Source organism: Branchiostoma floridae, chromosome 2 (assembly GCF_000003815.2).
Source record: "Branchiostoma floridae strain S238N-H82 chromosome 2, Bfl_VNyyK, whole genome shotgun sequence".
Taxonomy (NCBI): Eukaryota; Metazoa; Chordata; class Leptocardii; order Amphioxiformes; family Branchiostomatidae; genus Branchiostoma; species Branchiostoma floridae.
In genome coordinates, this window is record NC_049980.1 from 21,872,198 (window position 1) to 21,897,501 (window position 25,304).

Sequence of the window (25,304 nt, forward strand, 5' to 3'; positions counted from 1 at the left end):
GTTATTGCAACAAAATACCCACAATTCTCCTGCACAGTGGCGAACAGAGGGCAGTCAGAGGTGTTGTAAATATTTATGCCAACTCTCCGAGTTATTCAGCGGGTTCATAGCAAGCCAGTGGATTCGATACTGTAAGTTTAGGTAAAGAAACGCATTGCGTGGTTACCATGGCGTTAGTGGCATATGGGAGTAGCGGCGAGAGCGGCAGCGATTCTGACGATGAGGAGGCTCAGCGCCCTCCCCCCTCCCTCGGCGCTGTGACAACATCCAAGCCAACAGCTACCAGGTCAACTCTCGGGCTCCCTCCTCCGAAAAACATTAGATCTGGAGAAGGAAGTGGGATGCGGCCATTTGTTTCCGAGAATAAAGATGTAGAAGCCAAGAGAAAGGGCAGGATTGGGCTTCAGCTTCCTCCTCCAAAGACGCAGAACGCAGATCAGAACGCACCGAAGGCCTCCAGGTCGTCTCTTTTCTCCACACTCCCTCCTCCCAAGTCTTCAAACACAACAGCAGGCGTGCAGTCTTCACATGAGACAGGCAACAAAAGCAAACGCGGGTCACTTGTAGGGCCCAAAAGGAGAGAACCTATCAAAATCGCCATCCCTGCTTTACCAGAGGTAAGAGTCATAATGTTACATTAAATGTCATAATTTTACATTCTTGCAACGTTACAGGTAACGGGAGGGGGCCATACTTCGACACCTGTTCTAAGTGGATGCGCATGGCTTTTGTCATTGTACATTTTACAGTGAACTCATCAAAAACAAGTTAAGATCTTGTATGCATCCATATAACTGTTATTGAAGCTGTACAGATATATATTTCATTTAACAGTAGCGTTCCGCCTTGTACTTTGACAGCGCACGAAACTTACGGCAGGTTTTCGGCTTGCGTCCTAGCAGAACGTTCCAACACAAAAAAGGGGTCCAAACTCCGACATAGTAACAAACAGACCATCGCCGTGTACTTTTAAACAACTTATGCAAATAGAATAGCACTAAAAGTCTTCATTATAATCTTTTTGTACCAAATATTTTGTATTACGCGACTTATTCAAATACGGTGTGTTACAACGTTTACCTCTCACGGTGAGACCAACTTGCCGCAAAACGGCAGCGCATTGTTACGTCGGACTGTGATGGCATTTTCGCTTTTTGGCTTCCTTGATTGCCTTTTCATCCTGTCTTTTGGCAGCAGCAATGGCTACGGGATTTTTTAGTCGGTAGGGATCGATTTTTCTTGAATGTTTGTCGCTCGACGGACGGGTTGACTGAGTTCAATGTGTTGAGCATCGCTCGCCCGCCTTCGTGTGTGATAGTAAAATGGCGGGGCCCCGACTGCGTGAACATTGTGGCATCATTTTAGCTCCGTTTATCCAACCCAGTTAAAGGCAGAACAGAACACAGGTATTCTTTTTCGGAAGGCTAATAAACATCATTTCTATGTGTGGTGGTATTTTTTCACATGTCGTATTTTGCGAAGAATAATTCAAGAGTTTCCCGGGCCATGGTCTCGATACGTTCGCTCGTCAACTTGCACGGAAGGCGTCAAACTTGTGCAAGTTTTTCAATCGTTATCTGTGGGACTTGCTAACTTCGACACATACCCCGCCTTTGTAGTTATTTACAACAAGGTTTAGTCTACAGCTAGTGTACTTCTCATGTGCAGGCATCTATGCATTTCTCCGCAACAATGATTTTTAAAACCTGTCGAAATTTGGACCCCTGTCGAAGTATGGCCCCCTCCCGTTACGGTTTCCCCCTAACGACGTTTTGAACCAACCATAGCACAGCTTGGCCCCAAGTCGATCAGCACCAGACCTAGGGCAGTTTAGCAAGTCGTCCTAGTCCTGTGCCGAACAGTCCTGATTGGTTAGAGGCATAACTATCCATGCCACGGGCCGAAATATCCAGGTACCATTTTTCTCTTCGTATATTTTCCTTTCTTCCTGACCCTATTCCCTTAAACTCTATCTCTTTTCCATTGCAGCCAGACTCAGATGAGGAGGATGAACCAGTACCAAAGAAACAGAAGGCATCAGTACAGGGCAGTGGTTTGGCATCTCTCCTCCCAGCCCCTAAAGGCAGTGCAGCTGCCTCCATCTTCAGCAAGAAGTCAGTAGCTTCATCAACAATAACAACAACAACATCATCCAACACGAAAGAGAACACTACCATATTCAACAAGAAAGAGGACTTCGTCCCATATACCCTTACAAAGCAGAAGCCTCCAAGTACTACTGCTGGCATGTCTTCTACTAAAACACAATTTCAGAATTCTACAGCGTCTCCATCCACGGCAGTATCCAAGAAGAAAAATCCCGTCGGAGTTGGTCCTGCGGAACCCATACAGACAGCATCTGCAGCAAAACTTGCCAAACTCAACATGTTGAAAAAACTCACGAAGGAAGAAGAAAGTGCAAAGGATGATGGTAGTGATGATGAGGACCAGTCGACAAACTTCTTTTCTCTTGGAGACTCAAAAGATGCAGATGCCGGACTTGCCGACCCAAGCCCAGGCCCAGTTCCATTTTCTGTAGAACCCACGCTGAACTACAGCACTGCTCCAGGTTATTCAAGTTCAGTGTCAACGAGTTCAACGTTCTCAGGTCCATATGTGGACCCTAACCAGTACAACCAATACAGTGAGGCAGGTGCCTACATGCAGTACAACCAACCGTACGACTACTCAGACTACAATCAGCAGGTACAACTTTCCACAAATCCACTTCAAATGAACTGGAATATGATTTGGTTGATGTTCTTTTGTTCACAATTGTTTTACGCCTCCAGAGTGAGTACAACGCGTGTACGTAGTGGTATGTAATGGGCTTTTAACATGTATTTTCAGCCTTGCAATGATGGCGCAGAGCAGGAGGGTTCCAGTCAGCAGCAGCTCCCATCACAGCCTGTAGCGGGGCCGTATGTCCAGGATGAAATGGTATGTGATATGAAAGGAACAAATGGTTTGAGCATTTTCTAATTAGATGACAGATTAGGTAAACTTCTGGTAAACTTTACACTTTTCCACTTTTCCACTAACAAGTAATTACTAACAAGTATTGAATTGATGTCAGTACCAAATATGCATCTGTTAGTAAGTGTTACATGCCTTACAGATTATTATTTTGGTATCTGAAACTTGGTGTTTTTCACCCCATTGGCATGTTCAACATTGAATGGTGTAGTATACTTGTAATCATAGCTCAGCAGACAGTAACTTGTATATAATTCAGCTCTACGGTTCAATTGTCACTTCTACAGTTTGTGAGGATGCAGGGAAAGAAAAACCGTGGCGAGGAAATCAAAATCATTGACGTCCACGAGGATAGTCAGCGTGCCAAGATGGAAGACTGGAAAGTACAGATGGACGCAGAGGAAAGGGAGTTCATGCTGTCACGCTCAAAGGTCAGTACAACTTTCATTAGCTTTAAAAGCTGATTTTAGATACTAGTACTGAACAGGAAATGAGATTTTTGTCTAAAGTATATGCATTAAAAGCTCATTTGTCTCAGATTTTGTCCCCAAGTGAAATTTGTGATAGTGAATGTGCCCTTGATTGATATAATCCATTCCTGTTTGCTTTCCACACTTAGACAAAAGAGTGTCTTTGTTTTTTCAGAAATCGGGAAAGCTGCCATCTCGCCAACAGAGGAATAAACACCAGATCACGTACCTTGCCTTCCAGGTGAGTGTATATTACTAGGTGGTTTTCTCTTCTCCTGGATGGTCTTGTAGGTCATATTAAGGTGCTACTGGTAAATCTTTGCAAATGACAAAGCATAATATTGAGATCTCAGATCAACCTAATTCCATGTGTTGAAAGATGTAGTTGCCATATTTTTTATTGTCTGCAGCTAAATGCTTAGCTTTAATTTTCTGTTCCCTAACATTGACTATCATAATTCCACCGGGTTTCATTATACTGCCACCTCAAAAAGCGTTAGTACAGAGGTATTCCCATGATTGTCTTGAACACTAAATGTTAGATATCTTAAATGTAATACAATTCAGATATTTTGGTGTTGAAGACAATCTTGAGAAGGACTCAATAACAACGTTTTTTGAGGTGGCGGTATAATGGCACCTAGTGGAATTATGAGAGTGTATGTTACCCAAAAGTCTGTACTTGTACTTGTGTTTTAAATCATGTTTCTTTTTTTTTGTCACAGGCAAAGGAGAGAGAACTGGAGTTGAAGAACCAGTGGTCACAAAATAGGATGACAAAAAGACAGACCCAGGCAAAGTATGGTTTCTGAAAGTCAGAACTTTTGGAAAGGACCAGACTGTCATTCCTGAATCAGCTTGTAGTAACTGTTATCATGTAGTACTTGTGGTATATGTATCAAAATCATTGTCCAGAAATTATAAAGAACAAGTGAGAATTTGAACTGTTTGGTTAGGCCTAGCTTGTGAATTTTGCGAAGCACAACTATCATCTTGTTAGACATTGTTTTTCATTATGTCCACACAAAAGCAATGTGGGCATGTGTTAGTTCTCCAGCTTGTTGGAGAGTATTATGAAACTCCAAACTACAATAAACACCGCTATATGTACATAAGCTTTGAGGACGTAGCAATGCCTTTGTAATACATGCACAGATAGACTTACAATTGACAATGAGGGGGATAGTTTTGAGATGATTGTTGTAAACCTAATGATTGTCATCTTATCAACTGTACATGTTGCCAGCACTGTCTCTTTTACCAACTAACCTGCATTAAAGGTACTCAATCAACCCCATGGCATTTCATAACAAAATTCAGGGAGTGAAAAATCATAGAAGCATAGAAAGGTGCAGAAAAGCTGTTGTTTGTTTTAATCTAGCTAGTAGTATATATTTATCATTGTCATTTCTCATGAGCAAACCCTGGTGTGCGTTGTTTTTCACAGGTTGTAAACACCTTTTGTTGACAACATGAAGATTTCCTTATCCAGAAATGCGCAGAATATTTTTATGTCTTTCTTAGATATCAAAATGCTGTTGTACATTTTTTGCTCAAAGTTGTCACTTTATACATGCTTGTATAAGTTACTTTCACCCTGCCTGTGTACTTCAACCCAAGAACGAAGCGATTAAAAACAAAATAACAGAGGTTAGGGTTAGACAAATCTTTATTTATACTGTGACATCTTAGCACATACCAACATTCACAATAGAAAAAGTGGAATGGAAAAGATTTAGGAACAAAAATACAAAATGTTGCTTTGAACTCAAACTCTTTGCTGATTGTCTTAAACCTTTGCAGCTTTCCTTCTGCAAGAAAGACAATACCTTACCTTAACTTAGAAAAGAAAACTACCTGTACCTGTAATCAATAATCAGCTAGTACATGGATCATATTTTTCGTTCAATTTCTTGCCACAAATACATACATATAATTATTTTAATGTAAGAAGTTCCTGACCAAAAAATGAACATTGAAGTTGTAAGTAAAACTCTTCTATTTAGACCATATCTAAGCTAGTATTGCACATGATGCCTCAAATTTAACGGTTAAGTGGTTATACCCCCTGCCTAACTTTGTACATTGTACTGAGGTAATCTGAAAGTTTATCTAATACCCACCTTATTCATCAGTAATTTAGCTAGTCAGCTATAGGTGCACTTTGATCTGGGCTTATCTGCAAACCAGCTGCCATTTTTTAACTTCTACATTATTAATGTCTTAACAGCACTCTTTACATCAACACCTAGGTCTAAACCATGTATAATGTAGTCAGTACACTTTACTCTTCCACTACCTCAATTGTGACTCCATCATTCTCTTCCTCATCCTGGTACTTCTCAAACCTAGGCACATCTACTGTGGCATCAGCAGCAGTGGCACTTTTTCTCCTCTGTGCAGTTTTCCTTAACCTGAAGCCAGACTTCCTACCCCCACAAGTGGGATCTTCCACCTGAGGCCTCTGCCTCAACCCTACACCTTGTACTTCCACCCTTACATCACTTGTTTGTGTGACTCCCCTGTACACACGTCCTTCCACTCTCAGCTGTCCATCACTGTTGAGAGTTGCTCGCAGACTTCGGGTGTCCAGTCCCCTTGGAAGTGCAAACTGGCGCTCAAACTCCTTTTCAAAGCATGGCTCGTCGCAGCGACAGGTCTGTTTACCGCTGATGATCAGTTGTTTGCCCTCAGTCCTAACTTGTATGTTTTCAGGGTAGTAACCATTCACTTGTACAGAGGCAACCTCTGACATGGGTACTTTGAGAGGTGTTCGATGGGATGTTGGTTCACGAGTGTTGTGCAGGCTCTGTTGTCCAGCATGTGATCTCTGTTACATGATACACAAAAAAGACAAATCAGTCATCATCCTTTATTAAGAATTTGAAGAAAGAAAAACAGAGTAGCAAATTAGCAATACAGTAGAGATTTTGAGTCCTGTTGAATGGTAGTTTGTCTAAACAGGAAGCTCGTAGGGCGGAGAAGTAAGATAGATTGCATTTCTGCCATGATGTTTAAAAATACAATGTACATGTAGTAGGATTTACTTTGTTAACAGCCTTTTCATAAAATGTTCACTACCTTTGTTGCCTCTAAAGTAGTGGAGGAGTTCATGTTTACCTGTTGCATTTCTGACTGCCTCTGCTGTGTTCGCTGATGTGCTGCATCTCTTCTTGCTTGTGCCTCCTGTTCCCACTGCTGTCTCTCCTGTTGTGCCTTTATTCTCTCCCTATCTCTCCTGTCTCTTAACAGTTTGTCCTGCTGATTCTCGTATAGTCTCTTCCTCTCTCTGCTCAGATGCTCATCTTTCCAATCCCTCCTCCCATCCTCTTCCACTTTTCTCTCGTGGTCTGTCTCTTCCAGAACCGCATGCAACGGCGAGTTCTTTGCTGATTGTCTGAAACCTTTGCAGCTTTCCTTCTACAAGAAAGACAAACAAAACCAACACAGATTTAGAGCATTGCCAAATTAAAATGAAACAACAGGGATCAAAATGTGTGGATCCGGAAACATGAGTCTGATCAAATATCTCATCGGTATTTTATTATTGATAATGACAATGACTTGAAAAATTGTGAAAAAACGATTTCTAGTGAGAAATTGTAAAAAAAAAACGTATCTGTAAGTTACGTATTCAAGTAGAAGAATCGATACTTGGTTTGTTAGTGTAATGTCAGTAGTGAAGGTGAGAAAGATAGTTTATGAGGACAAAACAAGACAGGAGGACCAGGAAAGACAGACATACCGCATTGATCTTGCGCCAGTTCTACTAGCGCCTGCAATGGTCTGAATAAGGACAGTCCAGGAGGGTATGGTGCTCATGAAGGTGTCCTACAGATGAGAACAGGAGGGAGAAATAAGGAGATTTGGAAATGGTGGACAGATGAATTTCATGGTGAGTTCCACGGCTGTGAAGGGACTTATAAGTAAGCCCATCGCCATTTAAGCTCGTCACTTCCAGTGGCCATGATCATGGCCCGGCCACATACTTTGGAATTGGACATGGAATTGGACGTCGTTACTAACGCAACATTAAGCCTTAATCACTTCACAGTGGTGGAAATCAGCCAAAGCCTTGTACAAGGCTTAGGAAAGAACATAATACACGTCCGGAAAAAAAGCTTGTGGATGCCGCCCAATAGTTTTGACAAAAATTTGGTCCACATACCTGTATCATGTCCTCCATTTCCTCTTGCTGCTGGTCCTGTTGCTGCTCCTGTTGCTGCTGTCCATGTGCCGCACTGGAAGGCTCCGGTCTTCTTGCTCCCTTTTCTTCTTCACCCGGCATGGCTTGCTGCTGAGACGGGTTTTCGTCTTGTTGCCTTGATGTTGCCTCCTGTTTTACACTGGTTTGACAAGTGCACAGATGGGGGAACCCTGTGGCCATGTCGAAGTTCTGCATGAGGGACGAGCCCAACCCTGTGGCCATGTCAATGTCATTCAGGAGGGACGGACTCCACAGTAAGGGGTGCATGCGGAGTGAACGTGGGGTGATGACGCCATGGCCTGGGTGGTGACGCAAGGACAGCCAAGGGTGACGGTGCCATAGCATAGGGATGACGTCACCAGATGAACCTGTCTCGCTACTGAAAAAAGTCGACAGTGTCAGTGTGTATACATCGATAAGAATGGACAGTGTTGCAGTTCACCCGTATTTAGATGAGACATACGTCTCGCATTTTCCTGAATACGCCAAGGAAGATTCCAAACCTCACCGAGTCTGTTAAACTTAATGTACATGTAAGTGAGATGATAAACAGTTCAAACGCGATATGTAACGTTCTTTTGTAGACACGCTGCCCTGACGTGTCCTTATTTTACGTCCCCTCAGAAGTATTACCTCAACGGAGATGCACTGACCAAGGATTCAACCGGGGTCTCCCATCAGTTACCAACTAATCCAGGAGCTCATTTGTGAAGATTCTACCAGTTGAGCTACATGGTCATTCCTGATAGCTAATTAGTAGAAATACCTTGTAAAAGCATTAAACTGTACCTCAAGCATTGCACTTTGAGTATCATAACCTTTTCTTCATAGTGCATTATAAGTTGATGTCTTAAATCTTGCTTTTCTATCGACCTCATCTTTGATTCAACAAGTGTTGCCGTTGAAACAGGAGTGATTTATATAAATGAATAACGGATAAAACTTTTTAATGAAAGGATAGCAACGTTTACAGCAAAAGGACAAGTAGATAATGTGCAAACTCACCAAAAGGGGTTAGAGAACGGTTCCCATTGAGCATCTTGTCCACAGACAGCCGTCAAGACGAGCACGAGAGCTACCACCACCTCCTTCACTGCCATCCCTAAGAAACGGACGTCTTGGGTTCAACAAATACTTCACAAAATCTTAAAGTCGCCGTTTTTGATGCCACTTCACTGTGAGAGTCCGCGAGTATTGGAGTAGTGACGATTGACTTCAAGAAACACGTGAAAACGTTTCTGACCTCCAAGTAGACGACCAACTGTTGGTATGATTTTCCTCGAACGCTCCCCGAATAAATAGAGGAAAAAGGACACGTCAGTATTAGGCTCCACACTGAAGTACACGTCACCTTTCCCTATATTCATAACTATACGTTTGTGGCTATTTGGAGTCACCGATTGCGTCACTCCATCGCCGAGATTTTTCGGTGGATGACTTGTTGATACAGGGTGACCCGGGGAAACACCCCTGATGACGCAATGCTAGTAGTTGGCGAAACCTGATTGGCTGTGAGAGAATCTTTGACAGATGACGAACTCTTTCTCAGACAAATGTCATAGGGGTGTATCTATGTTTCTACAAGGACGTTAAATATTTTGCCTAAAAAAAGTTTATGAATTGAGAATATGCTATATTTTATTTGCAATAATGAGATTCCCAATTTTAATCACTTCCGTGTTTGAAACTTCTTGTATTAATTGTACTGTTGTGGTTTTGTTTAAATTAATCAATTTGGTTCAATCAAATAATTCATTGTTTGATTCGTTTTCTTACGTAATACTTTACTTTATTGTCAGAGTTGTAGCCAATGACACTTTGACAAAAGCTGAAAAGTGGCGAAGTAAAAAGATCGAGTCTACGTGTACTTTTATGATAAGGCTTCCCCTTTCAAAGAAATGGACTATCCCATCAAGTAGCATCCAAGATGGCGCTGGGTCTGTATTCGCTGATCGAAGCTGCACTGCTCTGTGTGAATGCGATTGCCGTGCTGAATGAGGAGAGATTCCTGTCTAAAGGTATTGGCTTTATGTTTTATAGTTAACGATGCATTACATGTACAGATGTAACACATATCGCTGTGTTGCTCCCTAGCTTCTTGTGCAAGGCCTGTCAGTTTTGGGGTTGACAACGCGGTGCCAAGTTGGCACTGGTCATGGGTGGAAATTTGCAAGAGGGTAGTCGTGGCCGTGGCGACTCTTGATGGGCGTCCTCTGCTCAGAAAGGCAGGAATGTAGACTGCAAGCAAAAGGCACCCCCTAGAAGTCACAACTATTACTGATAGGTCCACTCTTCAAGCAGAGGTTGGAAGTGGAGATCACACTTCTGAACACTCCTAACGTTAACGTTACTCTCCAAGCAGAGGTTAGGCTCAGGCTATTTTTTTTATCGCGGACGCGATACTATTAAAAAGAAAACTGACCGTTTAATGATACGGTCAATTATGGAGAATTCTGGCTCTTGGTCAGAATTCCCCGGAATTTGCTTTGTTCCTGGAGACATCTAATTGCAATCTACATATTAATAACCTTTAATATATCATGCTTGCAAATGTCAATTCATGTGGTTAATCGTTTTTCAAATGATTTAGGTTTGTCTGGAATTAAACTGGAAGTCCAAAATTAACCTGGAGGGTGTTGGTACAAAACAGAAAGCCTGATAGAAATCATGCCTGAAAAACGTCTAAAAACTGCCGGAGCCTATCCTCTGCCCAACCTCTCAAATCTTTAAGAAAGCAGGGGTGAGGTGGGGTGGCTGTTTACCTTCTTCTGACTTTATGGACTTGGAAGTTGGATCAGTTTGGTGGGTGGGAGGTCGTCAATGTGCCCTACGTTTGTATTGTGATTTCGTTCTTTCTTTATAAGTAACGTCAAGTGGTTTGATTGATAATTGAAGATAAGTAACATTAACGTCAGCCCAGGTTTCTGGCCAAAGGGGAGTTGATGATAGATTCAACCATAATGGTTACAAAATGACAGCATTTTAGATAACCATTAAAAAGATAATCATGACTGGATACGCATTAAAAAGAAATCAGAAATTTTGTACTTTTATACAGCAAATTAAGTGTTTGAAAAACTTCCAATCTTTTCTCAGAGAATTCCGAATTCTCATAGATTCCAATCTCTGCCGTGACATTTATGTCACCTCAGATCAGTGTTAAGGCAAAGTCTAAAATCGTTGGCTCAATCTGAACAAGCAGTTCCTACCGAGGATGGTACCCAAGCTAAAGATGGATACTCACATGATGATGTGGCACAGATAATGTTAAGTTTGTCTGTAAGTATGTTACATGTACATGTTTGTATTGCAGTTGGATGGGCCACAGACACAGTCAGTGGGTTTGGTGAGCAGCCTGGGATGAAGTCACAGATCATCAACCTCATCAGATCAGTGCGCATGGTCATGAGGAGTAAGTATGATGTAATAATCAGCCTTCTCTGCACCCCCTCCTGTCAAGTCTGCATTTGGTATCACATCTACTACTGTAACATTTGGATGGGACATTACAACAGAACCATACATGTGCATTAGTTATCCCCTGCTAAAGTAAAGTAAAGGACTAATTCATGCAGGGGCCTAGATTCATGTAGTTTTTCTTTGGCTACAGTAACTGTGTTGACATGCAGCTATCTGTTTTGTCATTTCATGTTTTGTTTGTGCCTTTATTTATAGCTTCTACACATGTTCATTTCTCACAAATATTTTGTCTGTTTTTCCAGTACCCCTGATTATTGTGAACACTATAACTATAGTGCTTCTCCTGCTGTTTGGATAGCAGACATCTTGACATTTACATTGTTACAAGACTTCGACCTGCTCCAAGATACAATAATCCCAGCCCATGAGCGTCTTCTATCCAAGTGGTGTGGGACAACATCTTTTCCCCTGGTTGAATTCATACCACAACTCCTATCAATACAACCCTATGCTGGTGATACTGGGTTTGACACTAGTCTTGACCAAAATCATATAATGTATGTTCTTATAGTATATAAATTTTCAGTTTTGGTAATGCATATTTTCATGTAGTAAATCTCTTCAATGTGTATGGTCTCTGTAACTTGTGTTTGCAAATGTCAAGCAAATGTCATTTCCCTGGTGGTGCAAGCTAATGTTACAAAGACATGACTTTATTGAGTTCAACTTACATCTGAAGGATTCAGAATGATCTGGGACATGTTTTTTCCACATAAGATAATAAGTTAATAAGTATCTCAGATGAAGTTGTGTTTGTTGGGCTGAAATGTAGGTAAAAGCAAAACTGGCCTTGAAATGTGAATCTAGATGTGCAACTTGAGGCAAAGTTAACATTAGTGTTCGGTAAGGCTAGGAATTCACACAGAGACAACGTCAGCTTTTACACTGCCTTATTATGTAAAGTTTTTAAAGAGCACATGTACAATGTCATGAACGTAACACTAACAGGATGGGCATTTGTATAGTTTTTCAAATATTCATGATTAAACACACATTAAGACATATGATAATCTTCATTCTCTTGTCTTACTTTTTCCATAGTTGATCACAAATACCAGGTAATGGGCTGAACACGCCCTAAAACCTCCCAAACTTATACAGGTCTCCTGAATTATGGATTGCACATGCCAGATTCTCATACATGTCTCAATGTAAACTCCTCACTCTCCAAATCTGTATCAATCTTTTCCATAATGCTTCATACCAACACCGATGAACTTTCATGCTAGTACATGTGTTGCCTTTTCAAGTAACATTCCTACATTGCACCTCTTCTTCACTGTTATCTGTCATTGCATCACATCTCGTACCTTCTGTAGCCTATTCACCTCTCATTATCAACTTTTCATGGCAATCATCAGCTTTTCAAGACATTAACGTTCTGCTTTATATAAAACAATATATAATATTTAAATATTTAACGTACCAAGGCTAGATTCAAACATAAATTGAGCTGCAATATTGAAGGATGCATTTCACATCACTTCTGTATCCCTGTTTGAATGTTAGAAAACAACATTTCCCGTTATATTGTTACTTCATTATTACCCTTTCTTCCACAACAACTTGATCCACAAGTTAAATAAAATCTACAATATGCATACATTACAAACATTTATATCTTAATAGATATTTCACATTAAAAGCAATAATTCCTTTAAAAACATACATGTTATTAAGTCTGTTATACAGAGATATTATACTATACTATAACCATAGATATGTAACTGTTACAGTAGAACACAACACATAAACAACATTCCTGTTTTCTGTCTTTTTCAACTGATATTTCCCTTCTTTTGACATTTTGGTAGCTATTTGAATGTATATAGCACTTGAAAACCATACTATGACATGCTTGCACAAGACAACCTATACAATTATTTACAGTCATTTTAGAATTCCATAAGAAAGTACAAAACGGAATGATTCAAAACTAGACATTCAACAGACATATACAATTGTAAAGTGACACTGAATTAAACATTTTGAGAAGACAACTAGCAAGGAGATATTTTTCACTAACTGGATAAAGACTGGTTTGAAACCTGAGCCCTTTGTCCATTTTGTTTCCTTGCAAAGTAGATAATCTAAACAAGAACAAAGGAAAGAAGGTAAAGTCTAGTTGAAACATTGGGTTTCTGTTTCTTTCTCTGGTAAGAACAATGTTAGGAATGATCAAGTTCAACACTGGCTGAAGATGGCATCCACCTTGGGCACTTTGTGTCCTTCAACTTTGAGTAAAAAAATTGCCACAGAGCACATTTTACAGATCTCATCTGTTCAGTCATATCTTATTCTACACGGCTCTAAAACACGATCTATGGCATTTCCCATCATGCTCCATGTATAGGTCTCCTGGGATGGAAGTATGGCACATACACCCCTCCGCCGCCACCTCCGTCGTTCAGTTCTAAATCCTCAAGTATTTCGTCAAAGCCGAAGTCTATATTTTCCAGATCAACTAAGCACACATCTGGAATCTGCAGGAATAAAACATTCAGCTCAGAAGGTCTGAACAGAGAAGTATATGCAGGAAGATAAGGTACTTTGGGCATTGTCATAATGTAAGAGGATGTTTGTCTTCCACTCCAGGTTAAATACCACAGAATATACCTCTGTGGCCTCCAGAGTCTACTGTAGTTTGGGTACAAAGTGGTGTGAAAAACTTGTTGAAAGAATGAATGGCTCTGAGGCAGGACTTGTACAGCATGACAGAGGAATATGTCAGCTTTCAGATTGTACAAGTTGGATCCTGATGTTTGTCTGCTTTGTCATAGGTTTGCAATTGACTGACTTCTAGTTTTATTGGCTGCAGTTCACTTGACCTCTAGTGGATGCTTTGGAGCAAGTGTACTGGCAAATTTTTGTCTTTTTGGTTTGGGGCTGAACTGAAAGAACTCTATTTGTCATATTTCCCTAGTTTATTTACTTATTTACAGCTTGTTGTCCTTTTAAGTTCAAAATTAATCCTGATCGTGGAAATGCTGTGTCCTGCCAACTCAAGCGACAACAGGTGACTACAAAACAAGTACACTCCACTCACCAGCCACTGGAGAGGGGCCAGGTTAAGCATGTACTCTGTCACCGTTAGCAACGTGTCGGAAACTGTGTCCAGCTGGGCCCGAGCCAGGCCGAGAAGGCTACCTGGGAGGTCGGCGAAGGCTTCCGCCTACAGAAACACACAGAAGTCACCTTTAATGTGAATGTATTTGGCTGATCATGGATTTATTCAATGTATATTTAGATCTAATTATATTCTATTTGAATATATCCAATGATTATTTAATGATTCTAAAGGATATCCAAAATTTTAAGTTCATAACTACTAAAGAATATAACTTAGCTATTATCAAAAATCAGAGTCAACCTACACATTATAGAAGTGGGTCTTTCACTGCCTTCAATGGAGTCAGACCTATGTTCTCAAAGAAATTGTCTTTGGGTGTGTGTGTCTGTATTTGTATGAACAAGATAACTTAGGTTAATGTAGTTAATATAGGAGTAACTTTCTGACACTGGTGTACTTGCCCTCTTTTAATGTTGATGGACAACTCAAAGATGATATTAATATGACTGATTTTTTTAATGAGAGACTGTCATTATTGTAACGTTAGGTTGGAAATGAACTAGATCTGCTCAAAACATGATAAGGACCTAGAACATCTTAGATTCTAAGTTGGAAAGACCCTCTCCACCCAAGTTGTATAACCAACCAGCTTCATGGCAGATGGTGGCAGTTTCTAGTAATATTACACGAATATTAATTAAAATATTATAATCACTCAGACTTTTTCTGATACACACACACACATATATATATATATATATATACACTACATGAAATAGTCAAATGGTTTAGATATTGATTATTCATTATCAACTTAACCACCAACACACTGTTGACATTTTTTTAGCTCATTTACACTGATTAATTGTCAGAAAATTCCATCACAGCAAGTTTTTACATCCTTTTTTTGGGTGAGATTTATTTATTGTAACTGCCCTAAGTAATATGGTATAAGACCAGTTGAAAACACTGGAGCCAAATGTTGTTTATTGTCATGAGTATCTCACACTGGTGACCCTTTGCCCTTTTGACCTGAAAACACTCTAACACAATCAGAGTCAACCAGCCAACACTCACAGTTCAATCTGTTAGTTTATTCTACAACATTCTACAGAATTTTACAGTCCAACTGTATCCAGAGTAGTAAAATGGCCACACGATGGAATATTCCATCAGCCAGACGAGAACCCTGGTGGAGGCAGTGGAATATTCCATCACCTCTGAAAAGCATGTATGGAAAATTCCTAGATCTCATAGGCCTGTGCATACCATATACCCAGTACTGTACATCTCTAGTCTTTTACAGTAGTTGTATTTCCATCACAAATTTCCAATGCATTATTAGAATGCAGAATTATTTCAAACATGAATTCAAAACATCTAAATTAGTAACTTAGTCCCTGCTGAAGCGAAATAAAACCTCAAATGGAAATATATTTACAGAAACTAAACTGGGCTGGTAAACAAGTGCAGTCAGATAAGCTCCTGTAGTCTTTTCTACAGACTTAGAAACATGAACATATAGAGTCTAACATGATGCACAAATAAGTTAAGTGGGTACAGCTTTTATGTAAGAAATGACAGTTTACATTTTATGTGACACTGACATTTTAAACAGCATATAAATAAACATGAAAGCATAGTATCTACATGTAAGTACTAGATTAACAAAACTCTTTGAAGCTTATTCACATGATAAACTGATTTTAAAATGACTGAAGTGTTGCTTAGAAAAGACTGGTGGCTAGAATGCATGCCCTCATGTTAACTTCAGCATAATGTCATGTTACAATGTCATTTTCATTCTCCATTATGCCTGGCAAAGTAAAAACATGTTAGGTTATCCCTCATTTTATATCATTACACATTGCAGTATCATAGTCCCAAATATCATTGCACAGCTATTGGATCCTCTTCATATAAAAGTGAGAGTTAAAATTAAAGATAAAACAAGTTAAAATTGAAAATATTGCACAACTGGAATAAAACGGATAAAACTGACAAATTACAAGTTAATACACAACATTTACAGACAATGATACATTACATCAAATTATGTCTTGAAATATGGACCAGTAAAGCCAACCTGATGCCTGATGGTGCCTGGAAGGTACAACAGATACTTTTCCTGGCAAAGTAGGTACTTCTCTTGGAAAAACAGAGCATATTTCTGGTACAAGGCCACGGCCATGATGGCTCTCCCCAGCCTGACTAGCACGTACACGCTGTACAGCCAGGGGAAGGGCGGGAGCGTCCAGATGAAATCAGTCAGGGACACCAACGTGTTGATCACTCTATGGATCTGGCAGTGCAGGCACCCGAGCCCTGGCAATGCCTCCCCTCCACTGAGGCGCTGAGTCGGGGATGGACACAAAGACAGCACATCTTTACAACAACCGCTACTGAATCAGCCAGCTACATTTATAGAATGTCTGTTTGCAAGTTGGCCACACAGGGCAGGAATGATGAATAATTTGTAACACTAGCTGGCAGGACAACAGAGGGGAATGCCGCTGCACCCAGTAGGATGATGCAACATCTGGCTTGAGGATGTAAACAACCCAGTCCATCACTGCTTCCTGCTTTGCATGTTAATGCAGAAGACTCCACAGACATTATTTACATAGGGGCCACAGGGTGGTCATCCTTTTCTGAGGACAAATCTTTCTAAACTGAGCAGAAAAGAGCAATGATAATTTATAAATTCTAATGCATTCTGAAATAATAATTTCCTTACACCATTTCGCATAGCTGACAGGAAATCTTTATCAGTTGATATGTTGTAAATCATTATAACCATTTTGAAGTAGGTTACATTGTTAGACTCCTTGTTACAGCCAAGGAGTTTTTTTAACATGCTTGTTGCAATAATATGTAGACGAATAACATAGGGTGATTCTGTAAGAACTCTTCTGCCATTCCACGATATGTCCCTCACCATTTTTGAACAGTGGTACATCTCAGCCATGACATGAATATTGTATTATCGAGAAAAACATCAAAGGCCGGGTCAAAAACATGGATGCATGGAGAATGTCTTGTTGCTAGGCAGAACCTTCCATATGCCCAAGGGTGGGGGGACAGGGTGCCTGGCAGTACAGGTTTTCCCATGGAAACTTTCACTTCATACATGATGGAAATAAACTTTCAAATTTGAACTTGTCCCTTTGGACTACTAAAAGAAGGATCTTAAGGACAACCTCGTCACGAAATAATCAATATCAGGGACGTACTTATATTAGCATTTCTTCTGCTTTAATGTTAATGATGAGCAAAAATATACAAAACAAGAAAGCTTCTGAAAAAAGGTGCATATTTTGGAAAAAGCCTGGATGTTAAACAAAATCACATGAAAAAGAGTTTTTAAACATCGAATTACTAAATTCAACAAAGAAGAAAAATTGTTACAAGTGGGGTTCGAACCCACGATCCATGGCTGCAAAAGCAAATCGCTATATCCACCCAGCGCGTAGACTGCTCAGCCACGCTAACTCCATTGCGTAATCGTGCATATAGAAGGGCTATAAGAAGAGTTTGGTTAAATTGACCGATCCATGCATCCGTGCATCCATGCAAACCAAACCGTTGAACAAACGGCTTCTCTCGCCTAAGCCTGCTACGCACCGGCAAAAATTAAGGAAAAGTACCAGTATATTCATATGCTAAATGTGGATGATGCACTAATTATAAGCAAGCTTATGTTATTAATATACCAGGGATGTACCCCTGCTATGTTAACATGATCATCAATGTCCTCTAAAAGACTGCAATCCATTTCAATGGCAAGCAGGCCATGAGCAAAAAAACAACCAGGGGTTTTGAAATCCAACCCAGAAGCAGGGACGCAAGTTGACCTGGTATATGATTTTCTAACTGCCTGTATTACCTAACATACATGTACATCTCAATAAACTATTAACTGCAAAAGATGACAGCTAGAAGTGAAAGTAACTACAGTAGTAAGTAATTTTCCTATGATAAACTAAAACTCAAGTTACCTGATGGAAGATATTCATTGTCTTGATGATTTTACACCATGGTGAGTCTTTTTCATTGGTTGCAAGATGCCTCCTTACAGATTCTAGAGCAGCTACCTTATGTTACATCAACATCCAGTTTGGCTATCCTAACCTGCATAACCAGTCTTTCAACATCAAATAGTTTGGTGCAGTTTAAGTAAACAGGTATGGGATAAACAACATATGGGAATACCAACAGGTGGTTGGTTTTAAAGTAAAACAGGTGTGTTTGATTTCATACCACCTGACAAACTACCTGGGGAACTTATGACCTAATCTTTGTCTATCTTTGTCTGATGATGTTAACCTTAGCAGAAAATGTATATATCACAACAACTGTGGAATTGCCATAATTATTACTAAGATATCATAGAAATTACTTATCAGTCTTGCATCATATAAGTTGCTCATCTGCATAATTCTTAGACATTAATGATTTTCCACATCCAAATCATATTCATGTATGTTGCAATTATGAAAGTCCAAAATAGGATTTTCTCACTTATTATGCAAATCATGGTCTGATTTGAATAGTCATTACCTAACATTCACACAACCTTTGTATAATTAATTATACCAACTACGTCCTGGTTTCCACAAGCAAAATCTATCAAAGGTCCTCTCTGAGTCAAATTCATGATAAATATGTCACATGTAGAAACCATCAGAGATTACATCAGATTACATTTCCTTATTTATTATGCAAATTAAGTCATACTTTGTATAATCAATATTCAATTGTGTCACCCAGCATCATAACCTTCTTGGCAAAAGTGAAAAAATGTAGGTATACAAACTGTACGTGCCACATGCTTTTGTTTAAAATAATTGTAACATCGGTCTGATATTGACTTAAAAGGTCATCAGAAAATGCAAAGACAGACTCTTCACTGACCTTAGATGGAAACCTCTACCTCCTAACACCTGCTGAATCCCACCTGTGTTTGCTTCATGATTCAATAATAAAGGTCAGCAAAAACCTCCTGTAATGGTCCATGTAAACATGTATGACCTTTTCAACTCTAATCAACAAAGAACATCTGTCACTGACACAGCTCTTCCAGCCACATTATATCATCAACAGATTGCAGCCAGATAATAAAAAAATGTCCCAAGTCCAATCATGCAGTCATCATCAACTGATGCTTTTTGCAAAAGCTAGTGCAAATGTAGTAGTACTAGTAGTACAAACTGATGCTGCTTTGCTACATCCTGTGCCCTTGAGTAGTTAGTCTTTCAAAGAATGCAAACATCCTCTACTAGCAACAAGGCCACATACCAGGGGGGCATAAATCAACCTTAACTTTCATCTTCCCATATGTCCCTATCCACTTACAAAATATCATTACAATCCATCGTTCTAAATTAATGTTGACCACAAACACACACACACACACACACACACATATACAAACACACACACATGCACACACACACACACACACACACAGATACATAAACAGACACACCCAAAACACTTATACCTCCATTTTTCATGGAGATATGTACCACACTTAAATAAACTAAGCATGTGCCAGATTCAACTAAGGAAATGTCCCTACATAATATTCTTGATTCAACCAAGGAGGTTATATATGATTCAACAAACAAACAAATGATATGGAGGCTAATCATGCTAGTCGTCGAATTAACCTGGTACTCATCCAGCTGTAACCTGCTGACAGGCCCCATCCTTTACACTGTAGCTTCCATGGCAGGTTTGAACATGACCACTCCCATGTATGTGAAAGCTAGTCCTGCACATCGCAAAACAATGAGGTCATCCTGCAAATGAGCTGGCCAGTCACACCACAACAGCTGTTTGAACAGCAGTAAGCTCTGTCAATACCAGCTATACTGAATTAGGTCAGTAATATATGAATGCTTGTGGTGTGCGGAAAATCCTAGGCTGGCTACTTATACCTAGTACTAATTCAAAGAAAGACGAAGACAGTCCCCAAACCAAAGCCTTTTTTTTCTTCAAAATAGTACTTTTCAGTTCATTTTTTATGTTATTAGACTTGCCAATTTAAATATTGTATGAAACAAGTGAACATGCCAAAACTGTAATGCTATTACTATGATGTCATTCTATATCATTCAGTGTCGTACATCGGAAAATGTTATTCCATGTAACGGTAATAGTGAACTGAAGAGTACTGAACAGTAAAATCCACTTCTATTATGAAATTTTACTGGCTTCATTACATACCTTACAGAAGCTGTCGTACAGCTGGTCAGCCATTGCCTTGGCCTGTGTGATGTTGTCCTGCAGGTGCTGCGGCAGAGCCCACACCTGCAGCACCATCAGGCTGCAGATGGACCCAACTTCCTGCAGCAGGCTGGCCACCACCTGCAGGCTCTGTCTCTCCAGACTCTGCAGGAAAAACAGAATAACTTTTCAATATCCTGGTTGGTTTGCCTGTTTGTGACTTCTGTAGCTGTACATTAAAATCAAAGAGTTCCAAATATACTTTTATAGGCCTACCAAGACCTGCAAAACAGGCTCATGTGGTGGCTTTTGGCGGGAATTTGTGATATTGATACCCATTGTTTCAGAAAAGGGGTGACCAAAAAAATAACTTAAATAAGATATCAAATTCACAGGTAACACTTCTGCCTTTAAAATAGTAACAAAGCCTTTAGAATAAGAGGGGTTTCAATCCCACATAAACAAGTTTCATTGTAAGGAATAAAGGCAACCTGTTTTAGGACTCCCTTTGAATGTGTCTTACACACACACACACATATATGATATACATGTACATGTATTTACAATGTACCTATATGCTATCTATGAACCAAAATTTGTCAGCCATTAGGCTATTACAAAAGGGAAAATGAGAAATAAAGATGTAATACGCTGTAACATTACCTCCTTGAGATATGTAGTTACTGTATTTTTCTGAATTTCTTTTTTTTTCCAAAGTAATATGATAAATTTTTCACTAATTCTGTCCGCATTTTCTTGCCTTCCTGTTTCATGTGGTACAAACTTTAGAAACCAGCACTCTCAACCTGCAATTTGCCCCCCCCCCTCCCAAACACAGGTGCAAGATATTTCATGGAGGGACAAATCATTGGAAAATCTCTTGATCTACCATGGAAATGTCTTGACATATTTGATGCCACTGACATTCAAAGTTCACCCACCTGTGTGTCCTCATCCTTGTCAGGCTCCTGACACACTGGATTGGACACCAACATCAGGTCGCCTTGAACCTCCATGTTTACTTCACCTTTTGCACGCTCAATCTGTACAAACATGACAACAATGAGAGATTAAAAACTTAATCACATTGTATAAAAGATAATCACAGACTTTTACATTGAGTATCTAACAACTCAAACAAATTAAAAGTGTACTAACATTTTCTACAGTTGTATTGCAACTGTACACCTACCAGTTCCAGCATGTCCCTGAGTGTGTCTAGCAACTCTCTGCCACACCTCTGCACAGACTTCATCCTTATGCTGGCTCCTTCACTCAGCCTACTGTGAACCTTGTCTGTCAGGGTCGTTGCCCTCACAAGAAGCGACTTTTCTGTCTCTGCAGCCTTAGGCACCTGTTCGACCTCTTTCTCATCATCTGAAAGAATCCCCATGAAAAATGCAACACTTAGTGACACTGAATGTAATTGTGCTATTTGGTTGGTCCATAACAATTCCTTTAATGATTTTTGACATGAAGTTTAAAACAACCAAGTTTGTACCATCCATTAACCCTCTCAGCACGAGAAGCCACTATCGTGGCTTTCCCATAGGACGCGAGAAGCCACGATCGTGGCTTCAGGTTTAATTCCGGCGGGAAATTCAAACTGACTACTGTGAAATGGGAAATTTGGCAGAGTCTGCCAATCAGGATGCTTGTATCTTTGACCAACCAGAAGGGATGTAGCATTTGAGCCCTGTTTCTGAGGCCTCCAGCGTGTGTTTTGGCTTCAGTTTTCTACAGGTTTATTTAGTAAATTTAGCAGAAATGGAGACAATTTGGTGGATAATTTTGTTGGTGGCTTACAGGAGTGATGACAGGGAAATCCTTGAGGGACAGCAAGGCAAACACCCAGCTGTTTTTGTTGAGATCAAATGAGCTGATATCACCGTGTCTAATGGGTTCTACATGCATGCTTCCTTGTTGTTTTTCTTGGGCATGAGGAGGACCAGGTCAGGTCAGAAAGGTCACTGGTCTCAATTGACATTTTAGATACTCTGATACCTGTTTCTCTACCCAAGTCATAAGTAATAGGATTTATTTGACTCCCTGATATGTGGAGAACATCCAGAAAAATAATTTGCCATTTAGCACAAGGCATATTCATTATTTCAATAGTACAACTACAGGTGTGGGGAGGGGGGCACAACTGTTTATTGGGGTGAACATTTGTTTATCAACACTGAACTTATTTGAAATCATGCTTTGATTTTTAGTTTTTGGTCATTCTAACAGCATACCAGCATTGTGTATGTATCATTGAGTATTTCTACATAGTTTTATGATAAATGACACAAAAAACTCAGTCCCTAGCCAAATGTTTTCTTTTGTGAAGCTTTTTTTGAGAGTGTTGCAAATGTGTTTTTGAGTGGTTTCCATGACGATTGCTGTCCTCACATTGATGGTATGATATTTATTTTGCTTGTTTTGGAAAGGCCATTCTGTGAGCTTTCCAGCAATATATAGTTTTCCTAGTCTACTCCTTACATAACAGCTGTAATAATAATACACAAAAAGTACTAATTGACACCTGTATAGACTGAAATTATATGTCGTATATGGTATACAGGAAAAAAATTTATGACGTGTTGAGAGGGTTAATGGGAAAACCAGAGACATTTCAATTTTTCAAATCATTAGTATGTAATACATGTAACCTAGCCTGCAACTATACCATCATAAGCACCTGTATTTCTACAGTTGCTGGGAGTGTTGCTTGAACACAAAGTTCATTGGCACACGCCAAGGCACTCTTATGGGTTTGGTTTCTTTTACCTTAGTTATACCATTGGAAAAGCTGACTGGAATTAGATAAGCTGACAGAAAAAGACCAATGCATTTTGCCAGCTGGTGCCAGCAAAACACCCTTAAAAGTTGAGGCCAGTCAGGCCACATATAACTATACCTTTCTTTCTGTTGGGAAGGTAATACTCCACACATCTCTCAGTGATGTCCAGTGCTGTGTCAGTTGTCCACCATATCACCTGCCCTAGGCTGGTCTGCAGGAGACGTTTGCTCCCAGCCTGCACTTTGCTGTCCACAGCTTTCTTAGTTTCCTCAACAATCTAAAGTTGAAGACATAGATAAAAGTCATTTTCAATGGCAAAAAGCAGGAAAGTTTCTCTGTAACAATTTTGTCCAAAACCATTATCTTTTTGTATACCAAGACCAACAACAATCTGTCCCCCTGTGGCATTGTCAAAAATATTAAGGCCACTATTCAAGGTCCTGCACATAGAAATCTGAATTATATTCACCTGTCCTGGCTGTTTCGTGAGCAGTGGTACCTTCTCTTCCAGTACGTCGAGCCCACGGCAGGCATACTGATTGGCCATGGCCACGGTGCCATCAAAATCCATGCCCATTCTCTCCGCTACTGGCTTTGCTGTCCATGCTGCCATCTGCAGAGACCTTTCAGCCAAACCTAGCGTGCACCTGGCCACCCACCACCGCTCCTTAGTGCTGGAGTAAAGGGTTGACACCTGTGGACACAGAACACAGACACCTCTTATATATAGTTCGTGGTTGTAAAATATTATTCCACACTGAGGAAAAAAACCTTTGGGTGGAAGAAAATGAGTGATGTGGAACCAGTCTAGGGGGCTAATTCTTCCATCCCTCTGGTCGTGACTGAGAGGACTGATGCTATGTACATGTACTGTATTTTAATACAGGTTCATTGTATTGGGAAAATTCCCCTAGTTCTTTTAGACAAGAACAATTAATAGTGGACCCATAGCATGCAAGTCAGGTGAGTGGCACAGCCGGAATCGAACTCACTGCATGCCTCTAGTTCCAGAGGCAGGGCAGCTAATATAAACGCTCTGGGAAGTGAGTCTGACTCTAGCATGACTCTAATTGTGTGTGTTGTTATTCAAATAAACCAGCTCTTTCTATCTCTTTGCGTAAATGAATTAACAGAACTACTAGCTTTGCGTAAATGAATTAACAGAACTACTAGTAATACCTGGTGAACTGTTGTGTTGACTATAGGAAGGCTGCCCATCCTCTCCACGATGTTCTCCATGGTGTCATCGGTATTTGCCATTATTTGACCAACTCAGCTCAGGACTATGCTGTTCTTGTGGTGGCTAATCTCTGAGAAAGAGTTAACAAGTGTATCATGTTGTGTCAATAAGGAGGTGTTAATACACCTGCTGCTGCTTTACATAACAGTCAGGCCTAATAACAGTGACAAATCTCCCTGGCCGGGCCCCACAGAATGCAGAATTCCCCAGGGCAAGTATGTGCGTATGCGGGCACATGGCTCTTTTATCGGCTTTAATAGATCTCAATACAGTGATGAGGCCAGGCATAATATTTAGCAGCACACTGAGCCTGGGATACTTCTATAATAACGCTGTAATGTTCAGTGTATATGGGGCGACAATTTCAGGCCTCCAAACTCATGATTTTGGCAACGACATAACGTAAACAGCAACGTTAACCGTAAAGTTCGTTAGTCTTTGCTGCCTAACGTTACAGTGTAACAAGCTGTACCCGTGAGGTCGGAGTGTTAGGCAGGAAGCGTGTTATATGGGGGTCACTTATTCGGGTACAGAAAGTAGAATTTGTGAACACAAACCTTCCACCTTGCCTGGCCCTGGATCGATCCGGCCGGCATCTGTTTTTCTGTTGTCACACGTCAACTCCGTCACGTCACGCGTCACATGGCCTTTGACCTACTTTCATCAGGTTGTCTCATTCAAATCTAGGGGTGATTGAATTGATTTTATGTACAAAAGCTCCTTGAACATACTTACACTACAGGCTATATCCTTTCTTTCTTTCACAACAGCATGCATTGGGATTTTACCCTCAGTTTGCCATCCAGCAGTTTAAAAAAATGTTAACAACTAACAACTAAATT

At 40.2% G+C, this 25,304-nt stretch overlaps 4 protein-coding genes across 6 annotated transcripts; 2 read left to right on the plus strand and 2 right to left on the minus strand.

Moving 5' to 3' along the window:
- Positions 1-3: 3 nt before the first annotated feature.
- On the plus strand, positions 4-5,070 carry LOC118409928 (proline-rich protein PRCC-like). Its single transcript, XM_035811325.1, has 6 exons — positions 4-617; positions 1,990-2,706; positions 2,851-2,940; positions 3,264-3,407; positions 3,622-3,687; positions 4,172-5,070. The coding sequence occupies exons 1-6, from the start codon at positions 168-170 to the stop codon at positions 4,256-4,258; spliced, it is 1,554 nt and encodes a 517-aa protein (XP_035667218.1). The 5' UTR covers positions 4-167; the 3' UTR covers positions 4,259-5,070.
- Positions 5,071-5,097: 27 nt separating this feature from the next.
- LOC118409934 (probable basic-leucine zipper transcription factor Q) lies at positions 5,098-9,346 on the minus strand. Its single transcript, XM_035811336.1, has 4 exons — positions 8,659-9,346; positions 7,615-8,032; positions 6,567-6,866; positions 5,098-6,276 (listed from the first exon to the last, which is right to left on the minus strand). Exons 1-4 carry the CDS (start codon positions 8,751-8,753, stop codon positions 5,731-5,733), a joined length of 1,359 nt encoding a protein of 452 aa, XP_035667229.1. The 5' UTR covers positions 8,754-9,346; the 3' UTR covers positions 5,098-5,730.
- A 148-nt stretch (positions 9,347-9,494) lies between these two features.
- Positions 9,495-12,606, plus strand: LOC118409960 (immediate early response 3-interacting protein 1-like). Its single transcript, XM_035811380.1, has 3 exons — positions 9,495-9,671; positions 10,967-11,065; positions 11,376-12,606. The coding sequence occupies exons 1-3, from the start codon at positions 9,581-9,583 to the stop codon at positions 11,429-11,431; spliced, it is 246 nt and encodes an 81-aa protein (XP_035667273.1). The 5' UTR covers positions 9,495-9,580; the 3' UTR covers positions 11,432-12,606.
- On the minus strand, positions 12,007-25,165 carry LOC118409931 (perilipin-2-like). 3 transcript variants are annotated; one of them, XM_035811330.1, is made up of 10 exons: positions 25,020-25,098; positions 24,402-24,530; positions 23,692-23,916; positions 23,340-23,499; positions 21,627-21,811; positions 21,376-21,477; positions 20,435-20,599; positions 16,290-16,556; positions 14,180-14,305; positions 12,007-13,616 (listed from the first exon to the last, which is right to left on the minus strand). In XM_035811330.1, the coding sequence occupies exons 2-10, from the start codon at positions 24,480-24,482 to the stop codon at positions 13,470-13,472; spliced, it is 1,458 nt and encodes a 485-aa protein (XP_035667223.1). In that variant the 5' UTR covers positions 24,483-24,530; positions 25,020-25,098; the 3' UTR covers positions 12,007-13,469. The 3 variants fall into 3 exon arrangements, with proteins under 3 accessions (XP_035667223.1, XP_035667225.1, XP_035667224.1); XM_035811332.1 differs by lacking the exon at positions 16,290-16,556 and having other exon boundaries at positions 24,402-24,532; positions 25,020-25,165; XM_035811331.1 differs by lacking the exons at positions 12,007-13,616; positions 14,180-14,305 and having other exon boundaries at positions 15,277-16,556; positions 24,402-24,532; positions 25,020-25,165.
- Between the last annotated feature and the right edge of the window lie 139 nt (positions 25,166-25,304).

Bases quoted from the DNA above. Each gene is read 5' to 3' on its own strand.
- LOC118409928 (XM_035811325.1), top strand. From the start codon at position 168: ATGGCGTTAGTGGCATATGGGAGTAGCGGCGAGAGCGGCAGCGATTCT. The intron at 3,408-3,621 runs GTCAGTACAACT...TTGTTTTTTCAG, and splicing joins TCATGCTGTCACGCTCAAAG to AAATCGGGAAAGCTGCCATC. The intron at 3,688-4,171 runs GTGAGTGTATAT...TTTTTGTCACAG, and splicing joins TCACGTACCTTGCCTTCCAG to GCAAAGGAGAGAGAACTGGA.
- LOC118409960 (XM_035811380.1), top strand. From the start codon at position 9,581: ATGGCGCTGGGTCTGTATTCGCTGATCGAAGCTGCACTGCTCTGTGTG. The intron at 9,672-10,966 runs GTATTGGCTTTA...TTTGTATTGCAG, and splicing joins GGAGAGATTCCTGTCTAAAG to TTGGATGGGCCACAGACACA. The intron at 11,066-11,375 runs GTAAGTATGATG...CTGTTTTTCCAG, and splicing joins AGTGCGCATGGTCATGAGGA to TACCCCTGATTATTGTGAAC.
- LOC118409931 (XM_035811330.1), bottom strand. From the start codon at position 24,482: ATGGCAAATACCGATGACACCATGGAGAACATCGTGGAGAGGATGGGC. The intron at 16,557-20,434 runs GTATGTAATGAA...TCCCCGACTCAG, and splicing joins TGTACGACAGCTTCTGTAAG to CGCCTCAGTGGAGGGGAGGC. The intron at 14,306-16,289 runs GTTGGCTTTACT...GTGTTTCTGTAG, and splicing joins CAGGCACCATCAGGCATCAG to GCGGAAGCCTTCGCCGACCT.
- LOC118409934 (XM_035811336.1), bottom strand. From the start codon at position 8,753: ATGGCAGTGAAGGAGGTGGTGGTAGCTCTCGTGCTCGTCTTGACGGCT. The intron at 6,867-7,614 runs GTATGTGGACCA...TCTTTCTTGTAG, and splicing joins AAATGGAGGACATGATACAG to AAGGAAAGCTGCAAAGGTTT. The intron at 6,277-6,566 runs GTAAACATGAAC...ATCATGTAACAG, and splicing joins GGCAGTCAGAAATGCAACAG to AGATCACATGCTGGACAACA.